The sequence below is a fragment of the Branchiostoma lanceolatum genome, chromosome 4 (assembly GCF_035083965.1).
Source record: "Branchiostoma lanceolatum isolate klBraLanc5 chromosome 4, klBraLanc5.hap2, whole genome shotgun sequence".
Lineage (NCBI taxonomy): Eukaryota > Metazoa > Chordata > Leptocardii > Amphioxiformes > Branchiostomatidae > Branchiostoma > Branchiostoma lanceolatum.
The window spans coordinates 16,225,692-16,248,853 of NC_089725.1; the positions used below are offsets into that span (position 1 = coordinate 16,225,692).

Genomic DNA, 23,162 nt, shown 5'->3' on the forward strand with positions numbered 1-23,162 from the left:
TTTACTTTTATAGTTAAGTGAGAGGTGCAGCAGCTTTGATTACACAGTTACAGAATATACCTTTGGCAATTATTATTCACCTCATGTGTTTGTGGCACACAATTCAGCATTGATTATATTCCTTTTTTGTGTGAAGTCAGTGACATTGTTGAGTTTTACATTGTGTAGCTTGTTGTCTATGGTATAAAATGTATCTTTCTATTGAAAACAAAATGAAGACATGATATTATATAACACTGCCATTTTGCAAACCTGGCCTCAGCAGCTTGTGTGAAGAAGATTCATGGTTTTGTGGAGGTTTTGTGGCCTTCAATTTCTACCCTATCATATAGCAAATGAAGCCAGATATGACTTGCTGATCTTCAATCCATTTCCAGGACAGAAGTTGGCTGATGGGCATGCTGATTGTGCCTCTCATGGCTACAGGCAATCCTTCACCTGTGATTGAGCTTTTTATTATGGGCTTTGCATGGCTGTGAAATAGATGATGTCCTCACTGAGATTGACATGTTATCATAAAGATCTTTAATCATACTGTCTTCCAGTGTGTTGCTAAGGAGTCCCCCTCACCTGATCCAGGAGATTATACTGGTGGATGACTACAGTGATAAACGTGAGTATGAAGCACATGTGAGATACGCACACGTCACATTTCACATAGGTAGTGAACTGTATGTTTTTAATCAAAATTTTCCTCTTTGATATTTAAATCAGCAGGGCTTTTCCCACTTATGTCAAGTTCTATGTGCAGAAGTTTTGAATTATATACCTGGAAGGCACACATAATCTTAATTTCAGATAGAAGGTGAATTGTATTTATTTGGTACATTTTTTAAATTTAAGTTCTAGTTTGATGAAACAAGCATACTTTTCTGACATTACTGTCTATTACTTGATGTCACAAGTAATCATGAGGGATGAGACTAATTTCCCGGTACTAATTGAGCGAGGTATCACTTGGCTAAAATGCAGTGACTGTTGAACTGTATGGTTAAGCCTTGTCATGATGAGTGGATTACCTGCTGGCACTGGTAGTCTTTGGATATATTCCAGGAACACAAATCTCTACAGAACTGGCAACCAAGTTTTTGCTCTATGCATAGTCATTGATTAGATCCAAAGAGACACCTGTTGCCAGGCTGGCTGTGGGCAATTTGTATGCCAGTAATCTAAATTACACTGGACATGCATGCATAATAATCAGTCTAACAATACGTGACTGCTATGTGTGTGTGTACGCTTTGTGTGATGTTAGAAATTTGTATATGTGTGCCACATGTGAATTCTATTTATTTCAGAAGGTGCTGGTATTACATTTTTGTTAGTCATGTTCCCATGTGGAGTGATGTAAAAAAAATTAAATTTTGAAAATTTGATATCAATTATCAAAGTCCTGCAGTACTGAAGGAATCAAGTTCCTCATGTTTGGATTGTTACACATATATATATATTTACATGTATCTTCAAAGTATAAAGAAGGCCATAGACATAGCAGGTCATACTTATTTATAAGCACGTCCATACAAAAGTTCTTTACCCGATTCATGTTCCAATGTGGTATTTTTATTCCCATAAATGCAGTGATAGATATTTATGAAACCTACATTTGACTCAATTTTAGCCTCCAGGGTGTCAGGCAAGGTTACCTGTAGATTAAATTGAAAAGTGGCTCAAATCACAGAGGAGCTCCCTCCTGCTGTCAGATGTATTGATCTCACATTTCCTTTGTCACAGCTGATGATGGACTGGAGCTGGCACAGATTCAGAAGGTCAAAATCCTGAGGAATGAGAGAAGAGAAGGTAGGATTAACATAATCCGTAATGATTTGTTGTATAATCTGTAGTTTCTTTGTCCTTTTGTCCTCGTCTTTTTTCTTTGTCTCTGCTATTCTATCAGTCAAGAAAAGGGATATGTTCCATCCTTTTCATTCAGCCACTAAACAAGATTTTGTTCCAAAACAAATTTCAAACTTGTCAAATAGTATCTAATATATCTCTAGAAATATATTTGCAAAACAAGTAGTTTACTGCCCATCTATATATCTTAGTCATATCAAGGCTCATATATCAGTACCAGTGCTTTCCCCATGGGCAGCCTTTTCCTCAGAAAGAAATGCAGTTGGCAGTAAAAGATGATGGCTCATTGGTCTGCATTTTCAATTAGATACCTTAAGCCAAGCTTCAAGGAGTGCCTTTCCTATTTCAGCCTGACCATTTAACAAGAGGTTGCACCGGTTTGCAGATGTTGACCTTAACGGTTTTTATTTTGACCCTTGTAACACAGTTTAATTCAATTCTGTTACCCTGAGAGTTTCCCTTACTGCTGGCAGGCCTTGTCAGCAGCTAGCTACATCCTGTTGGTCCACAGCTGAGCATACATCTGTTCTCCCTGTGGATGAATGGGATAAAAGGCAGTCCCACCTTGAAATGTCCTCCTGGGCCCTTTATAAATGTTTGAGTAAACAGGAGCAGCAAAGTCTCCTAGAGATTATAAGCCTTCCTCTACACCCTGCCCCAGGGCACATTGGGAGCCACTTGGCTTCGTCTTGAGAATTGAGGTCACAGGCCAGGAAGGAAAGTCTTAACCAAAAAGGGTTGTAGCTTCCAAAAGGTGATAAGAGGTGTTGAATGTCCTTATGTGGTGGTGGTTCCACTTGCAGTGATTGATTATGTGTGCTTGAGTTTCCCTGGGTGTGCTGGGATATAGGATGTATGATGCATTACCCACTGTAAATGGCATCATGGCAAATTGAGATTGGTTCCTTTTTGGTATTATTTATAGTAAATTATACCAGGTCCTATGAATACGTTTTGCCATTGAAATAAATCTCCCCTTATTTTCTTAAAGTCACTAAGTTTGTGACATGTTTTTGTGAGTATGTTGAATAAAGTTGATTTCTTTCCAAAAAAATCAGGAGATTAGAAGTTTGATGAGGTTGCCAAGCCTGGAAGCTCTATCCTTTTCATGTAAAGCAAACATTTTGAAAACGTGATGATGATGCATTGTTATGTCCAAAACACTTGACAATTTTGCCATGGTCTGAATTGATTGAGATGTGAACTTCATTGCTGAAATAACAAAACATTTTTAAGAAATCTGGCATTTTCCCCCGTGTCAACTTGGTTTCATTTATTCATCGCAAATGAATCAAAGCTGGGTATACAAATGTCTTGTAAATATACATGAAAGAACCTCAAGTTTGGAAAAGCACACTTTTGCAGATCTTTATACTCTGTGCAGAATTCAGCCAAGGGCATTTCATTTGCAAGCCTTGTTCAAGCTTTCAATGTTTTTCAACCTTTACATCATTTTCCCTAGCCTGGATACCAGACCTTTCGCGCGATGCGATGATAAGCCTTTTTGGCCGGGGAAGACCTGGTAGTAGGGATAGAGTTGGCAACCGGGCGCTGGGCAGCCGAACCCTGATATCTATGCGCAAGAGATAATTAGTGGGCCGTGTGCTGTCTGTGGCGGCGGCGCGAGTTGCTTCCCCGGCCGAAGGATAAGCGCCAGGAGCGTGGTGGTCTGGCAACCAGGCTACATTTTCCCAGTTTTGAAAGGAATAAAGTGTTGGTTTACAGTATTGGTTAACAGTGTTGCTGACCAGTATGGTTGTTGTTGTTCCAGGCCTGATGCGCTCCAGAGTAAAAGGTGCTGACGCCGCCACAGCGCCCATCCTGACCTTCCTGGACAGCCACTGTGAATGCAACCAACACTGGCTGGAACCCATGCTGGAGAGGGTCATGGAGGTCAGAGGTTAAATAATCTGAAGCTAGCTAGAATCCACCGTTTGCAGGTGCAGTAAAAACCCAGACTCATAGACCTGCCACTGTAAGATCTTGTTAAGGTTAAGGTGAAAGGAAAAGTAACAATGCATTCATGTATTTTCCTATTAACAATATTTGTCATATCTGTTAAAGCTCAATGTGATTTAATCAAATCAAGCTGTGTCAAAATAAAGGAATCCACACATTCTAGAAGAAATCATTGTCTGCCTTGAAAGAAGAAGTAAGTCAAAGTCAACAAACTCTGTTAAAAGAGTTGTGTGACTTGGGCACAGGAATCAGTATGTTTTTAGGTATTTTTTTTAATAGGTGAAAATGACCTATTGTGTTACAGGATAGCAAACGGGTCGTTTGTCCCATCATAGATGTTATCAACATGGACAACTTCCAGTATGTAGGGGCATCTGCTGACCTCAGAGGAGGTATGGAACTCCATGTTGATATTGTTATAACCTTTGCCAAGAAGGTTATGTTCTTGGTGCCGTTTATCTGTGTGTGTGTGTGTGTGTGTGTGTGTGTGTGTGTGTGGACAGCATAACTCAAGATGTCGATGGATTCTAATAATATTTGGTAGGTGGGTAGGGGTTGGGAAAACAAAAGTCAAGTTCAGTAAATGGCACCTCAGTGGCTTTCTAAGGTACTGCAGCAGAACTTTCGGTTTTGATATCCTAGAGGTGTTCTGGACATGCTGTGGTTGTGAGTTTCGAGTGGTAGATAGGGTTTTCTGATGTTTTACGTAATAGCCGGATCATATTTTTTTGGTTTGTACCATATCTAGAACTTAATTTACTTACAGTGTATTTTAATCCTATCTATAAAGTTTACACACTTTTGTCTGCCAGCATGCATATTATTAAGCCTATTCCTTTACCATCTTCAAGTTCTAATCCATTTTACTGTGAAATCTGATGAGCCATATGAAGGGCTGAGGGAAAATTGATGATGTTGGAGTAAAAATCAATACCTCAATCACTAATTAATCAGTCGTAGCCATCTCACTATGAATTAGGTCAGGTTCAGCATTATAGAACAAAATGATTTTGTAATTACAAAGTTTGGAAAAAAAACATAGTGACAGATTGCGGATAAATCTAAAAAACTTATGCTTTCCTAGGGTATTCTCCTAGGAGTACTGCCTTCTGTGATTGATAATGATTTTTTCATACAGAATTTCCTAGGAGATGGTGTCTACATGTACATGGCATCTTTCCTTCACATTACAGTGTGTCATGCAGATTACTGGTTTGTTACAGGTTTTGACTGGAACTTGGTCTTTAAATGGGATTATATGACAGCCAATCAAAGGAATGCTAGGAGGTCAGATCCAATTGCACCAATCAGGTAAGTCTATTCTTGAGTATTCCAAGAAAAATCCATAACTATCTAGTTCTCATTCATTGAGATGCTTCGACATGCATCATTCGTTTCATGGTAGAGGAGGAATATTGAAAATGTTTTACAAAGCAATATTAGCTTCTGTGATAGATGATTAATTTTACTATCTCCCCAAGAGATTGTGACTTTGAATGTAATATTTGCTCTTTCATTTATGTTCTGTCAAATATATATTCTACTCAGAAATTCCATTAAAGTTCATAAAGGAAGTGACCTTTTTCATTGTAGCTAATCTTCCATTTGAAAAATCAACATATTTGGGGTTGCACTTGGCAATGAAAATGCCCAAAGAAATAAACCCCATTTTGAAAGCATGCTCTGAAATGTCTGACAATGCTTTAAACCTGCCACCATGTAATGAATATAATAAAACAGAAGCACCTTGTCTGAAAATTTATAGAAAATGGCTAATACTTCATCAAAATTGAGAAGTGTGAAGAACAATTTCCAGCGCTGTGGTTTAATGCATGACATAAGCTTTCACTTTTGTAAAAATCATTGGTACATGCATCACAGCAAGTCCTTTTGAATATCAACAAGGAATTTGTTACAATGTGGTAGGCTTCATCAGGAGATTATATGGTTCACAACTTAGGCTGAATCCTGATAGGGAGGGTAGCCACAAAAGATTTCTGTCATCTCTACCAGACTATTCTGGTACATTGCTGTGTATATAGCTTTCCTCAGTTGATCTGTGTTTGAGCTGACTTCAGAACTGGGCTTCTTGCATCTCTGTATGATGAGAAGGGCCTGATTGTCATGAGCAATGCGCACATTCCTGTTTAATGGGACAACAACTTGTCAGCCCTGCTTCCTGTGGGAATCACAATCTACACATTAACTAACCCACCACGCTAATCAAAAGAGCCAGGGAATCTAAATTGTCCTACATACCTTAATAGCCATACTGTTAAAGCACAGTAATATCAGGGCATACTGTTAAAGCACAGTAATATCAGGGCATACTGTTAAAGCACAGTAATATCAGGGCAGTATGAAACCTTCAGTCTGCCAAGGAAAACTAGTAAGTCATACCAGACTGGTATATAAGGTAAAACAGCTGAGGTGCCAGCGGATGATAGGTTTATTCCGCTTGAATGTTGTAGAGGAAAAAAAAGGCAATGATGCCAGAGTTTTGAAGAAGAAAAAAACGAAAAAGAGATTTCCAAAGTTCTCAAGACAGTAACTAACAAGAAATTTCTTCATGCCTCAAAATTTGGCATCACTGATATTTCCTGAAAATCGATGTACCTTTGCATGATGCAATGTACTTATTGTATAAAAGTAAATGTCATGTTCCCAGAGAATTCTTGAGCCTTCATCGTAACCTTGTCATTCTTGCTGCCACCACCACATGATAACCTTGCTGAAACTTGATGATGAATTGTAACCTAGGATCTCTTCCCCAAAGAAGCCAAAAGGTTATAACACAAGTGTTTATATATGAAAAACTGAACTCTTTCATGGAAACTGACATTTACTTTGATGGGACACCTGCTGTGAAAAGAGATAACAAGGAAGATGATCATAAGTGGCAATCATGCTCAGGTATTTTCACAGGATTGATGGACAACATTCAGCTCAGGGGTTGAGATAACAGGGAAAAAACTTCAGCAGCTAGCAGACATTCATCTAGTTGACAGGACTGAAGGGACTGAGTATAATAGAACAACATCAGTCAGGGCTACAAGCTTTAGCAGCCAGCTGACATTCCTGCACTTGAGAGGGCTGCTGGGACTGAGTAGAATAGAGATACATCAGTCAGAGGTTCTTGCAGGGTGGTACTTAAGTCCACAAGTACCAGTATAACACCGTTATCTCAAATTTACTTCTTTGGATAAAAAAAAACTTACCTCTGTTAATAGCATCATATACATGTATAGAGTCAATAGGAGAACACGGCTTCTTTCAACATGGCGCAAATCAAAACAGGTCAAAAGAGCTGAAGATATGGTGGAAGCTGTTTGTCACAGCCAGTCAAGGGATTGAAGGGCACCTTTATCAGTAGATGCTTCTTTAGTTAGATCCCCTGATTCAAGTTTATGACAATGCCTTTCATAACATAAGCAATTTTCCTTGTGTTCAAGGACCTTTCTACCCAAGGCAGTTGTTGCATACTAGAAATAATGGATCTCACTGGTGCATTCATTCAACAGTAACGAAGAAAAATGTGCGATATGTTGTCGTTCCCACTCTAATTGTGACAGATGAGTTGTGAGTGTAGCTCATGGAGCTTGACCTTTTGGAAAGTGTTTTGAGGGAAGTGCAAACAAATCCTCTGGTACTTCAGAATCTGTTCTTTGTGTGGACTTGAAGAAAATCCTTTACTTTTACTTGTGCTTTTGAAGTAATGATGTTGACGAGAGACCATAAGAACATTTGGTTACTGAATAAAGGTTTACACTGAGACCTCTTGTGTCCTTTTCTAAACTGATTGTTTTCAATGTGAAGTATGGTACTGTTCTTATTCTCCTTCTCCACATTCACTGAGCAACCCATATTAAGATGTGCTGTAATAAATGGAAAACTAAAGAACAAAACTTAAAGAGGAAACTGTTCTCCCTGGAAAAAAAGTTGCAACTGCTTTCAGGGGAGCTGGTTTCTCAGCCAAAAGTAAACTAATCCTGACTATAAGTTTTATAGTCCTTATTATGTTGCAAAATTCCCATGGATGTTGAGCACCCCATGGTTATGTTTTTGTGGAGTACATTTTGTACGTAATATTTCCAGAATGTTCCTAACGAATCTAATGGTTGCTAGGCCGATAGCAGAGTCATAGCATTGCTGTGGTGAAAGCCTCTAACGTAGCTCAGCATGATGTAGCTGAATGGGTGCCTGTCCAACATCAAAGTTAGCTCACGTACCGCGTGGGGTGTGACAGATGAAAGGAGTTCTCTGGCTGGTCCAGATAGTGAACGAATTGAGGGAATATGTGAGATGTACTTGGGAATGTCATGCTCAAGACCATAAAGCAGAAGAATGGTCCACAGGGCATGGCTGACAGCAAGCTATGTCCTGAAGGATGTATGTGTAGGTTTTATTGCTTTCCTTTACAGTGTGTGAGAAAAAAAGTCTATTATCACCTTTGCGATTGCCCATGGTGGTGTACATCTGTAGAGCAGGTAGACCATGTCATATGCAGTGTATTGGTATAAAGGAATGATGGATTTTCACATAAAGTGGAATGGCAATGTGAATCAAGCTAAGCCTTGAGAAGAAATCCTGTTTTTTTGGTGTAAATTGTCAGTAGTTACCAGAAAATAAAGGTCATCTACTTACCAGCTGGATTTATTCTGTCCTAGTAAGTCTTGTAATTGCAATGAAATGGGGTGCATATACAGCCTGATGGAAAGGATTATGGTACACAGCTCTATGAAATGGAATGTTCAATGGCCAATAAGGCCATTTCCTTATTGGCGATGCCTTGGTCCAGACAGGTCTCAACCCATTTGTCAGTCCGCAGTCCTGAGGATCTATGTGCCAATTGGCCCCGGCTGCTGATAAATGGGTGCCAGGCATTCAGCCGTGTCATAAAGACAAATTGAAATCAGATAGCTATGTGGGCAAATGCACTAGGAGTACAATAAGAGAAAGTGAAGCACATTGTCTACTATGACAGTGATCGGTAGAACAAGGCACGTTAAGTCTATTTCACGCCCATCTTCTAGATAATTACAATAGTATCAGTCTGGGGAGTTATGTGAGTGGCTCTCCTGCCACAGGTCACATTCAAACAGGCGCCACTAGTGATCGCAGGGAGACATCAAATGGAGATGGCGCCCCGTTTTCTCCAGACTTGACATTTGAAGGACTCATAAACTGAAGTAACTCATCTAAGTTCACTAGTTTTGGCAAAGGCTTTATTTCCCCTCGGCGGCTTGTTTGGCCACATTGCTGCTTATGAACACGGTTTAGTGTAATTTTGTTAGGAATGTGACCTCATAAACTTATGTCATCAGGTACCCTGCATAAAACTGTTTCTATCAGGTTAGGGCTGGAAAAGGGTATGGACTTGTGTTTTCTCCTTAGCATTATGTTCAGAACCAGAACCATCTTTTGCTTGAAACTTATAGCAAAAGAAATTAATACAAATTGGGTTGGATTGCCTTTTTCTCATACCTTACCAGAGAGTCACTTTTTATATTACATGAGACATTTCTGCAATGTTTCATGTCTATTTGGATGACTTTCCTCATCTATTTTGTCTCAAGAAGTAGTGGCAGTTGTATAAGAGCTGTCAATAGACCAGAGGTCCTGCTTGCCTACGAACCTGTGTTCTCGATCCCGTCGTAATCACATCAGGCCCCTACCTTGTGATCTTATTGCAAAACCATTCACTTTAACTTCATCTTGTGTTTCAGAACACCCATGATTGCTGGAGGCTTGTTCATGATTGACAAGGCTTGGTTTGATGAGCTCGGAAAATACGACATGATGATGGATGTGTGGGGAGGCGAGAACCTCGGTAGGTTTTGTCAAAGACTAATGAGAATCACACCTGATCCAAAGAAGAAGGTCTGCCCACACATATATGGGAACCTTGTACTATTCAGACATAGTCCTGTCATTTGTGCTGAACACAATCCACAAATAAACCAACTTTTCTTTTTCTGGTGCCTAGAAAGCAGACTTTCCCCTGGTGATACTGATAGCACCACTGCAATGCAGATCTGTCCTTGGTGCTGAATACCATCCACATACAAACTTACTCCTAGTGATCGCACCATCCCAATACAGACCTGTCCTTGGTGCTGAATGCCATCCGCATACAAACTTACCCCTGGTGATTGCACCATCCCAGTACAGACCTGTCTCTGGTGATGAACACCATCCATGTACAAACTTACCCCTGGTGTTATTGCACCATCCCAATACTGACCTGTCCTTAGTGCTGAATACATTCTATTCCAACCACATAGACCTCTCCTTGGTGCTGAATACCATCCACATGAAAAATTTACTCCTGGTGATACAGTGTAACACCATCCACATATGCACACGATCCACAATTAGAGTTTAAGTGTACCCCTGATGATAGCACCATTCCAGCACAGGCCTGTCCCTGGTGCTGAATACTTTCCATTCCATTCACCTAGACCTGTCCTTCCTCGTGCTGAACATCCACAAAAAAACAGACCTGTTATTGATGCTGACCACCGTCCACCTACATGTGCATACATGTTATTGAACCTAGACATCATCTTCATACTGATCTGTATATGGTACTCAACACCTGTCATGCACATACATGTACATCGTGTTGTGCCGACCTGCATTTGAGACATGTCTATGGTACTAAACACAGATAGAAGCATCCAGGCTATCCAAAAGTGTACTCACTACTCAGTTATTGAGAAAATGTCAATTCTTTCCCATGTACATGTATGCCTGTTTCATATGACTTACTCCTGTAATGTGTAGGTATCTCAATAGGGGGCACCACTAACAGCCCCAAAGCCACTGTTGCACGAACAATGTGAATCAAGTAACCCCTTTTCCTCTAACACAGTGTGTCCAATCATGCTTGTCATATAACTCCCTTTTCAGAAATTTCCTTCCGTGTGTGGCAGTGTCAAGGTAGTTTAGAGATCATCCCCTGTAGCCGGGTGGGGCACGTGTTCCGCAAACAGCACCCCTACACCTTCCCAGGGGGCAGTGGGAATGTCTTTACAAGGTAGGTGTATTCATAACAGGTCTCCTTCGTCAAATTTCACAATTCTTTGCCAATCTTTACATCATGTACCACAGATACCAAAAATTAAAAGATTAATGTTCAGCTATTTCTCGAAGCGTCTGTTTAAATCATCCCCAAGTACAAAACCAAATGAAAATAATGATTAAAGATATGTGACATATTTTGAAAGCTTTACTTAATTTCAGTGTTGCCGGTAAAAAATTTTAAAAGATATTTGCATGTCAACACTGACCAATGGTCTATACCAAGTTCCAACATTTTAGAAATACTGCATGATTCAATGTCACTTTTTGAATACTTTTAGATAACTGCTCAACTAGATATCCCCATATTTTCATGTCAATTCTAACCTGAATTTAAACAGGAACACCCGGCGAGCAGCAGAGGTGTGGATGGATGAGTACAAGGAGTATTATTACGCTGCTGTGCCCTCAGCAAGAAATGTTCCCTTTGGAAAGTAAGAATCTTTTTGTCTTTCCCTTTTCATTTTGCATTGTAAGCAAAGATATGCTGCTGCAATCATTCATTGTGTGTTGAAGTGTGTTAGAGTTGATCTACTGGTAAAATGAATGAACAAATGTTCATGGTTTTAAAGCATTCATCACCTCAAAAGACATACATTAGAAAAGCTATTACATGTGTCTTCAGACATAAGATGTTTTATGAATCCATCAGAAAACATCTTTTAGTTTGGATTTACTGGAAGTTGAAAATTCCTCTGGCCCTTGTGATAATTTAAATACAACTGTTGAGAAGAGCCACCTGACAGTTTGTAGTGTAACTGCATGTAAGAAGACAGGAGAGAAACACATGAAAACATTTCTTTTAGCTTTGAAAAGATGAGCCGAAAGTATGTCTGATCCAACCTTTTTAGGGTCATATGTTAGTATTCTAATTTGGTTGCCCTAATACTAACAAGTTCTGTTGAGTTTGTATGTGCCTTTGGTTATTTGTATTATATGATGTCATATGGCCCCACCTTGATGAATCGGACCTTTATCTTTGATATACTCCATTAGTCTTGTCAGCAAATCTTTTTCCTTGACTTTTGTCTGTATGGAAGTTCTGCTTTCAGTTTGTTCTTCCTACCTAGGCTGAATTCATTTTGCAGGAGGTTAGACAAAGACAATTGATTTTAACAGTCTGCTAATGCTATCATCTGTCTCCAAGACTGGGTATTTGTTCCACTAGCTTTTTCTTCATGGCTTCATAAACAGGCACCAGGATGTCTGTGCCCAAGGACATCTTGTTTACCACAGTCTCTCAGTAGTTGGAAGCTCTGCAAATTACATGAATGCACACAAAAGTATGCATGCCTGCCCTGGAAGTATCTTATTCAGCCGTGACAATATGAATTTTCAGTGCACATTGCACACCAGTACGCGAGAGGAGTTGTGACTTGCATCTTAATCCATACATATACATGTAATGATGTTCATGTTTAGAATGTGCACACACAAAATAGATCTTCTCTGTATTCTGAATGGGAAAGGTCACATTGTGTTAGATGGCTGGCTTTTCCTTGCACTATTAGTGATTGTTGAGTCACCAATCATATATTCACCTGAAAGAACAGAACTGTTTAAGAGATCTGTGGGGGGAGCAGTGGAGACAACTCCAATTTGTAAAAAGGCCATAGAAAATAATTAGTGTGCAATTGATTTTGGACAGTTATGTTTTACAAATGTGTTTAAAAGAGTTATATTTTCAGATAAAATTTTGTATAATCTAAAAAGACATATTAAGACATATCATGTGTGAGTCATGACACAGGTGACCCCATGGGTAAAATGAGGATGTTGTCACAATGGAGATATTTCGGCAAGTTATGTTTTCAGAGCCTGTCTGGTTGGACTTTCCTTAAAGGAAAAATTATCCTATAAAGTAATTAAGTTGCCACCAGCTTGACAAATCATTCCTGTATTCAGATGCCAACTAGAAGGTTTTGCTAAAAGAAGTATTTTCTATAGTAACAAAGTCACAGATCAGACCCTCAGATAAGCACTGCCACAGATGAGCAGACTGGTGAGCCTCTGGCAGACAGATGCTATCAGGGTGATGGAGCAGTTTTCCATTCTACAGTACATGTATTCCACCCAGACCTTCTCCTACCTTCTCTTTCAATCTCTAGTCTTGCTTGTTAGGGAGAATCAGATGAAAGTGTTGAGGCTTTGACAAAGAAGCATTGCAGGCTTAACCCCACCCTTGGGTTCATGTACTTGTAGATTAGAACACTCAAAAGACTGTTGAACTGCATCATCTGCCATTCTAAGGGCTTCAGCAAAATAACCAGTCATTGCTGAAACCTCACATGTAATACAGGCAGGTTTTCCTCAGTTGCATGAAACTTGCAGAAAGGTCTATCTTGGCCAACTTGTTGCATTACAGAGCATCAGCCCAAAATACTTGTTTTGGACTTGGTTGGCCCTCAGCCCAGTCAAATACTAACAAGGACAATTTGGTGTGGCTTTGTAAAAGTTGAAAGCCATAGAAGCTAATTAGCTTTTGGGGCTTACTTAATTTAGGAATGATCCATATCTTTTAGTTACTTGGCTTGAAAATGAGCAATGGCATTGGCATGCAAGTCATAGTTGGTTGCAAGGAAAAGCAAAAGGTATTCTTATATCACTACCTGGGACAACATTTATATCTTAGTAGATATGCAGGATATTCCTCCCCCTTCTCATGTATCTATTGAACATCCTGCTATTTTGCCTTGTATGAGCTTATCTTAGAGAGGAATCTTGGACATACTGCCTTACAAAATACAAATGTACCAGGTAATCTTTCAGAAAATCTCACCCCTTTAACTTATATATCCCTCAACAGCATCCAGAGCAGGCTGGAACTGCGTAAGAAATTAAGCTGCAAGCCATTTGCTTGGTACCTTGAGCATGTGTACCCAGAACTCAGGTAAGTCAATTTATCTTCTGTAAACTATAGCTTGGAATACTGGATGTCTTGGTGCTGTAAGCTGACTCCATGGGAGTTTAGGAGGGCAGCGATCACAGAGATTACTGAACATTATCATGACAAGCATTGAAGAAACGATTTGTTTAAGATGATGTCCTAGTGGTATTGAATACTATCATGCACATTGCATACCAACACATGTAACCTCAGGGAACTCTGGTGGACTGTGAGGAAAGTGTAGTAGATTTGATAATAGAGGAAAATGAAAAATAGGTATCCTAGATGAGAGAGGCATAATGTCATTGATGATCAATCAGAGTTCAAAACTTAAACTATTTGTAGAGGCAAAACAGGTTAATCTATATTGATTAATTCGATTGCAGCAGTTCCTGTTGCACAATTTCATTTAGAGGAAATACAGAAAGTTTGAAGCGATCCCTGATCTGTGCTGGGAAGGAGTCAAGATTTGAAGAATGAGACCGTTAACTTAGAAAGACTTATAGCCTTTGCATTACGTTTACCATTGCTCCAGCATAATAAACGTCTTCACTTTGACAGAAATGTGACGCTTTCATTTAGAGTCAGATTCTGCCTTTCCTGACAGATGCCAAAAGTTATGCTAAAATCTGACCTGCTGTCATAAATCAAATTCAGGGCTCCATGGAGCACTGCCTCCGTTGCTGAACCCGAATATAATATTACGTGAACCTCTCTTGCCTCATACTAGATGTGATAGAAAGGCCAGATTCCTGACTTACCCTCTCCCAGAGCCCTTATTAGGTCACAAAGCTTTAACTCAACTGTTCATCATCACAATGGACAACAATACATAATGTACAAAAAAGTTTGTTCACACACTTCCATGTCTGATCAGATGTTCTCAACATAAATGTGTCTAAATACAGTCATGATAGATTGTGTGTGTGCCCTTGTGTGTAAGATGACAGAGTTGCGGTGTGTGTTTGGCATGTTTTACATGGTTATCTGCCTGTTTGAGTGATTGTGTCAGGGGATTTCAGGCAGAGGAAGACAGGCGTGAGATGGGTGCACAGATGCTGGTAGATCCTATATCTACACCCACGCACCAGTCAGACTAGCAAAGTGAGAAATGAATCTAACCAGGGAGATAACACCTTCAAGCTCGTGACTGTGTTTCAAAGTTGGACTGAAGCTGAAGAGAAGCTTTACTTCCATTACAGAAGCTGAAGTACCTGCTATAATTTCTCCCTCCTTTCTTTAACCATCAATAATTATTGTACTGTAGTAGGGATTGTCCAGCTAGCTGGAATGGATGTATTTCAAACCTGACCTGAACTACTGATAATGGATAGAGAAGAGCATTGATTCTGTCAGTAACTGAGATGAAAAGGGTTTAGGTAGCATGAATCCTACTGTGAGTGTTATAAAAATTATTTTCGTGCCATTATGTAATGATGAATAAAAGTTAATTTCATTAGCAGTTTCACCATTTGGAAAAGAAAGAAAGAATGGCATTATGTGTACCTTATTGGAAGGTATATTTTAGATAAGTGCTTACCTAGACACTGTAAAAGTTGTGGTATATGGAGAATGTAGGAATATTAAGGACATTTCAATGATGTTTTGCCTGCAATGTTTTCCAGGATCCCAGACAAGAAGGATGTGGCATTTGGTGCCCTGCAGCAGGGGACTCTGTGCATGGACACACTGGGCCATTTTGCTGATGGCACCGTGGGTGTGTACGAGTGCCACGGGAGTGGCGGAAACCAGGTATGAGAAGTGTTTCACCCATTCTGATTCATTGTGAAGTAAAACAAAGAGGGGCTGTATTTGAAATGAAACTTGCGCAATTTAGTTTTATGCTCATTTTGCACCTTTTAAAGGGTTAGCCTACTACAGATTGAAGCACTTGTTGTTTTCAAGCAGACTAACATTACATCATCATCATGTTGGTAGAATTTTAACATCAACACAATCGTCATGTCTACTGTAAACTTGTTTTGGACAGGAATGGGCCCTAACCAAGGACAAGTCTATCCGCCATTCAGACCTGTGTCTGACTGTGGTCACCCAGAATCCAGGAGAACTGCTGAAACTACATGGCTGTCAGGAAAAGAACACCAAACAGGTACATCTATATTCTCAGCGAAAGGTATTTCAACAGATGCAACTACTTACAACAACAGACATCTCTTTGTGTATGGCACTTAAGATTGACAGTTTCATCTCGGCCTTTATTGTACAGCAAATTTAATTAGCATGCAGTAAAAGTAGGTACATGTAATGGATGAAGGGTACCTACTTTTACTTAGAGGTACATATAAGTCATGAAGGGCTGGGGAGGAAAATTTGCTTCCCTCTATACCATTCGGGACAGAAGGGACCAAAAAAAAGTGGACAAACTTGCATTACATATCATTGATCATAGATGTCACTTGAGAGAACTTGAGGCTCTTGCAGCTTCATTACTTCATAGAGCCTTCCCTAAACAGGTGAGATGAACTATAAGTAATGCATCTCCAAATTCAATGTTGAATGCAGTGCTTCTGATAACATTTGAAAATGCAGCACAACATAGAGGATTGTACTCTGGGAGGAGGGACCTTGCAGAAGTTTTGAATGGATGAGTGTAGCTTCTGCTGTATTCATCTGGGCCCTAAATGGTGTTTTTGCTGTAGATAATTGGTGCTTAGAGGAATCGGTGTGATCCTGATGATGAATGATACCATGATATTTTGGTAAGCTTGCGTCATTAATCCAGGTGTTGTCTTGATATCCTGACAGAAATGGGAAAAGCTGGATAACAACAGACTGCAGTTCATGGGCAGCAGTCTGTGCATCGACAGCAAGGTACACAAAGAGAAGGGCCTTACTCTGGAAACCTGTGACTCTAGCTCCCTCACTCAAGTCTGGAAATTCACCCTCAACAACCTGAAACACTAGCAGAAAGTGATGTTATAGTCACTTAGCACATAGCTTATTTATCTGCAGTATGAGATGAGGTTGTTTGATTAAAACATTATAATTGTAGTATACAAGACACTGTCTCACTTTCTGAGTCATGACCCAAACCCCAAACATCTGTGTTAACTATAGCTACCCAAGACATGAAATTCTAAGTATGACGTCTAGCAATATTCCAGAACTGCTAGATGAAATTGAGCTGCCGTGATTAGGGTAAGCAGGCCCAGAAGGCAGGAAATGTATCCATTATAGTCTATAGAGTGGTGCATGGGAGGCAGAGGTAAAATAAAGATATCAAGACTAAAATGTTCAAAAAGATCCAGGACAAGTTCTAAGTTCCATAATGTAGTGAAGCTTAGGAATGTTTGCAGTATCACAGCTGTCTTTAGTGTGTGCTACAATCAACCAGCAAGAAGAGTTGCAGGCTTCTTAAAGATAGAGTGAGTAGATTTGAATGCTTACTTTTGGAGTTGAGAAGGTTTTGAAAAAACATTTACAATGCACTTGAACTAATTTGCCAATGAAAAATGAATGATTTGCTGCATTTCCATCATTTATTGAGGCCGAAAGAATATAATGGCCGAAAATATCATATCACCTGATTTTTATCTTCTTGATTTTGTGAAGAGATCAAGGGGAAGTCAAAGAATGTAAGAATTTTAATTACAAGAATTAGATTAGATTTGCAGGATTTAATCCCGTGTGTCCTGTTAATACCTTTTACTTTATGTCATTTGAAACTTGTGTGGGGGTATGGACAGCCAGTTAGCAATAGGCCGACTAGAACAACCAATAAGAGTGGAATTTTAACTTTTGAAAAGTTTGATTTGATAGGCAGGTGCTCATTACATATTCCATGTCACCAATATGGACTATTCCATTTAAAAAGGGTGAATCCTCTCCCTATGAAAGGAAAGTGTGTACAGACTCTTTGCAATAAAAGTTTTAAAAATGAATTTATGTTTTAGATAATCATGAAGAAAGAAAAGTTTAAACTTCACAGGTTTGTGAAAAATTGAGATCTATGCCATGCTTTTTACTTGGAATAGTTCAATTCTTGAGACATAAGCTTTTAAATAATCATGTAAAGGTTGGGTAGTTTATTTGATTGCCATTGCACAAAAGCAGAGTTGTAAGATGTATTTATATGCAATCTTGGGAAATTTGCAGACCCTTCCATGGAGAGACTTTATGAAGAATTAGAACAGGTGAACAAGCAATATAAGTGTAATTTTTAAGGATAACAGAGGACATTAAGAATGTAGTAAGTATGATAGAATCTGTCCTGTGTCTGTACATGTATTTGTAGATGTCTACTTTTCACCAATGTACCAATCTGACGTTTTAAATAAATGCTACATGTAAGCAGCTTTAGGAATAATAGCTTCCCAGGCAGGTGTGATAGGTTGTTCTAAGGCGATGGTCTGTAATATTATACTTAGAGGGACTGGTAGTCCAACTTACCAATTTACCAATACTACATGGTTACACATACTCCCTAATGCCATGAAAATAGTAATGTGTAAGTGGCTGTCTGCTCTTTCTTGTGTGTAATTTTTGGGGGACACTTTTTGAAACAAACATGATCAGGTTGGCTTTACATGCTGTATGATATATGCACATTTAAGTGCTTTGTTCCCGGTGCTGATACTGTCATCATAACTTCATATTGAACCTCAAGCTAAAAAACTCTGACTCAAGAACAATGATATATACATGGTACCACCATAGACTTTAGGTATTGAAAAACATCTCATCAATGCTGTGACAAGTTGCACCAGGATATAAAACAGGAACACCACAGGATTATATATTGCATACAGATGACATCCTCAAGCAGTTTCCTACTGTCAATGACATTCTTCATGTGGTTGCATTACAGAAGGAAAAGATCCCTATGACTACAAAGTTAGAAAAAAAGAAAAACAGTGTCTCCTCTGACTGAAGTTCCCAAATTCATGTTAAAGCACTACTTGTCAAATGAGTACTTTCAGGTGTATAACATTTGCCCTTTGATAACATAACGTGTACTTAACATCTGTGGACAAGTTGTGCAGCAGTGCTTTTGGATAAATGTCAAACTGGTAATGAACTTTGTATTTTGCCTCCACAACCTTTATTAAGTATTGTACCTAGCTCTAAGAATGTCATTGTAAAACCCTGTTGTAACATCGTCTGCATTTTACTTCAGCTTTCCTTTAGTTCAATCTCTGTCAGATTTGGACCAGTATTTATGTCCATAAATTTAATTACATTGAAGCAACTGTATCAGACAATGTGTTTAACAGCACAGTGTAGAAATATTTGGGACAAGATCATACAATAGATAGCTGCATAAAATGACCACATACAAAAAGAGAACAGGCCCATGGTTTTATTGATATGAAATGATTCGCTGCTTTATTTATGTGTAGTTACTGAACGGCATTTGGAGCAGCATTTGTAACAGGATCCAGTGCAATGTGCAATCCCTTTCTGTATGATTGTATGACATGTATGAAATGCTTATTAAAATATCTCCCAAATGTGTGGTTTTCTGTGGTTATTGGCTGACATATTTGTGTCTCTAGGTAGTGTAAATGTATGCTGCATTACTGGTGGTGATAAGTGCAATATTCAACACTAAAGTTGCCATATACATTCGTACATGTAGCGCCAAGTCGGACTTAAAGTAAGTTGCGTTGACTTGTGTGTAAATCCCGAGTCTACTCCCGGTGAGTTGTGCAATACTGCAGGTCAGAGGTCATATGAAGATCAGAGATGGAAATTTGCTTCTTACTCTTTGAGCCATAATTTTTGTGTTTTGTCGCCTTCGCGACAAAACACCATGTCTTCGCTCTTACCTTCGATGCATGCATGCATGCAGGATGCTTCGATGGTACTTGGTTCAACACTGTGTCGCACACCAGAAGACCTTATATGGCAATATCTTCCAAAATCGTTGTATAGCCGTTGCCTTATATGGCAAGGGGGCAAGAAAAACCAGGCAGGCTTGATTTGCATGACACATAGGAGGGCGACCGCATGTAACTGCTACAACTGTTCGGAAATATCATTGCATTGTGGTTTCGGACATTGATATCCTGAAAAATGACCATATTACATCTATACCACAAAATTGCAGAAGAAAAAAAATGATTTCGTCAAGAAAACGACCAAAAATCGACATAAATTATACCATGTGAGGTTTAAGCATTATGTACAGAGACGCATATACACACTACAGCTTAGTTCAACTGGTAACGTCGTGGTACTTCGGATCCGGAAGGTCCGGGTTCGAGCCCGTGCGTGGATTTTTTTTATAGATATTAAATATCAAAAATATTTATTAATATTACATCAATCAATCAATATCATATTTATGAATATCATATTTTTATTTTTTAATTATATAAATAAATATTTTATATTTGTTATTTTTAAATATTCATTTAATATTTACAAGGCCTTTGTCTTATGAACAGGACTTCATAGATTCCAAACCCGGCATTCGAATTTTTCTGTTCATTATAATGGAAAATACCGTGCAGCGGCTCCTATGCGCGGTAAGATGATTCTTGCAAAACACTCGCCACTAAACTTCTATTCCCGATGTAAACAGAGGCTCTTGATGTTGTTTGCAAAACAGCGATCCTTTGTTACAGTAGCAAATGCTCCATTGTTCAGTATCGACTTCATTCAGACAACACGGACGTGAAAAGTGACGCCGCTCGGCACAAAAATATGGGAATTTTCAAGAATTTTAGCAAAATTATCCAGGAAAATAAGGAAGAAATGTTGTAAATGCGGAAACCATAATAATAGGGATGAGGTAGCTGTTAATTGGTTTGAACACTTGTTTGACATTTGGTAGTCATTTTAGATAGAACCTTAGCTGTTGTGAACTTCTATTTCTCTTAATTACCATAGTGCTGATGATTTAATGGTGCTTTTTCAAATTGTATGGCATGAAAGCAAATCTACTGAGTAAGAAGCATACTAGTAAGTGGGCAAAATCAAAAGTACCTGGAAGTCAAATTCATTCACTTTTATTGATATACAACATTTAAACAGACATTTGTAGGGTCAGCTACAATTATACAGATTTTCAAAGTTAAAACCTCTGATACATAAAGTAACAATAATGTACAAATTTTGATATTAAGTGCTAAAATCATTAGCAGAGTCGGCTACAATAAACTTCAGTAACTTCCTTTGGCAGATTTTACTTTAAAAAACAGGAGAAACCATTGCACACTTATAAACCAAGTGGGTTAATTTCCTTGCCTAAACGTGGACAAAACACCAGCTTTTTTTAAAAGCTCTTGTTTGGTATCTATTTTATAGCTTTGTGCACACTGTGGTGCAAGTTGGTCATGATTCAAAGCGAGACAATACTGTGGTCGTCACACTGCGGACGCAGCTGGGTGTTCCAAGCCACTTGGCGGCCCTGTGTGCAAACAGACCGCACTTGAGTCGGACTTCGGCTGAGAGTGCTTGGAAATGCGTGTGTAAACCCAGCCTAGTAAACTCCCCCTGGGGTCATTTCAAGAGCCTGAGAAACATCTGACTCGATATTTTTCAGTTTATATTTCTAGTCAGCACATGGTGTTGCAGTTTAAAGAATGTGACATTTCTTAGGCGTCACATAGTGATATAACAGGAACTGTATGATGGTTCATACTGCCGATCACCATAAACACTGAAAAGAAAGGTGGAAATGGTACATTGGGCTGAAAACACATTTAGTTTTCATCTATCATCTATTTTTAGTGGCATTTATTTGACTAAACTTTTTCATCGTACATTTTGCCATGTTTGTTGAAATATTGTTGTCTGTCTTCGTAGTTCGTAATTGTCAGCATGTTTATGACAGTAGTTTATTGTAGTCTTTACGAGTTTTAGAGCTTAATGAATAGTATACATTGGCCTTCCTTTAGTCCAATGTCACAATGCCTTGGCTTTTCAAGACCCTAGAGAGGTTTGATGTGAACTAAGACAGAACGTCTTTCATGCAATACTGACTACGGTCTAGTTTGCGTCCGTGTCTTCTCGTTTTCTCTTATTCTGAGATGAGGCCAGCATTTCACATCTTGGTGGTCTGGAATAAGACAATACAGCTGATATATTGTATGGAATAACGTAGATATCATTGAACATACACAAAACGTACACTTTCTGGCATCCCCATCAACGTTACCGTGTATACAATTGGAATAACTGTTATTTACTGTAAAGTAAGTAATACAGATATGTTAACGCGGTCCCATGTGCAACCTGCCGATATGTTTTACCAGTGAAAGATGCCGAGTGTCGCTGTCCTAGTCTAAACCAGAAATCAATCCTTGTTCAGCTTGTCTCCAGTCCATTCTCAGTGGGCACTAGCCGGACAGGGATGGATCTGGGGCGAGGCTTCCTTACGATGTAACAAATGAACGGGTTTACCACTCCGAACTTTTAAAACAGGCCATGGTGACTGCCGTCCCCGCACTTCCCAGCTCAGTTACTATTCCATGGACGAAAATTATCTACTTTTAACTTGATTAAAGGTACAATGGCGAAGGCTGGCGACTTATCAAGACAGCCTCCCACCACCTGCAAGTCTCTGAGGATTGAAAAGTTACAATTACCAGCGACATTCTTTTTTTAGATGTAATCAGTTGATGGACAGACTGCCATATAGGTGGGTGACAGACTGATAGCGATGGCATGGCCGCTTGCCAGAGGACCTATACGTGCGAGTCGCGCTCTAAAAAGTCACGACACAGCAAAATCTGTAGAGGTATACGCGGGTTCGACTCTGCTAACGTTACAGGAGAACGGAAGCTCAACGAATTGAAAGACTTACAAGAGATATCACTTTGGGGAACCGTTGAATCCTAGCGTTAAATGGACCGGTTTGAATAGCAACTAAAAGGCGGCTGGAGATGACAGCCCCCTTAGTTTTTGACGTTTTCAAAGACATGGTCTTGACAGGTTGTTTATCTCTTGAGAAGATGGCGGCCTTCCTGGGAATCCAGTTCGGTGCTTGGCATCTGCAGCTGTTGATAGTAGCGGTGGACGTCTGTTTATTCTCTACACTTTGTGCGTTGATGGACAATCTGTATCTGTATCTATATAGCCGGTATAACCGCCATTCGGCGTAACACACCAGCTTCGCAGGCACGCGGCGCGGCAGCAGCTGGTTATGACAATGAACCCACGTTACTCCCACAGGCCACACCCGACTATGAATACTAGACTAAGAAAATTAGCAAATCAGTACATTTGCAAATTTACAAGCAAATGAAAGCTTAACAAGAGTTCGAAGATTTCACGCCTCCTTGAAATATTTAGAGTTTTTCGTATGTCTTGTTTAATTATTGTTCATTGATTACGCAGGGAAATTGATTGGAATGGATTATGATTTGGTCACCTTTTTTGCCCTATGAACCGCTTTGATCGCAAGAAG

General features: G+C 39.3%; 1 protein-coding gene across 2 annotated transcripts in view; it reads left to right on the top strand.

Moving 5' to 3' along the window:
• LOC136432899 (polypeptide N-acetylgalactosaminyltransferase 2-like) overlaps positions 1-19,210 on the top strand; it is a 37,441-nt gene extending 18,231 nt beyond the window's left edge. For both annotated transcript variants that reach the window (XM_066424529.1, XM_066424530.1), the window contains 12 exons: positions 546-613; positions 1,735-1,800; positions 3,629-3,750; positions 4,121-4,208; positions 5,040-5,127; positions 9,543-9,646; positions 10,729-10,855; positions 11,241-11,333; positions 13,706-13,789; positions 15,412-15,538; positions 15,777-15,896; positions 16,553-19,210. In XM_066424529.1, the coding sequence (XP_066280626.1) occupies positions 546-613; positions 1,735-1,800; positions 3,629-3,750; positions 4,121-4,208; positions 5,040-5,127; positions 9,543-9,646; positions 10,729-10,855; positions 11,241-11,333; positions 13,706-13,789; positions 15,412-15,538; positions 15,777-15,896; positions 16,553-16,711 (1,246 nt within the window). In that variant the 3' untranslated portion in view covers positions 16,712-19,210. The remainder of the gene's footprint in view (positions 1-545; positions 614-1,734; positions 1,801-3,628; positions 3,751-4,120; positions 4,209-5,039; positions 5,128-9,542; positions 9,647-10,728; positions 10,856-11,240; positions 11,334-13,705; positions 13,790-15,411; positions 15,539-15,776; positions 15,897-16,552) is intronic.
• Positions 19,211-23,162: the final 3,952 nt, after the last annotated feature.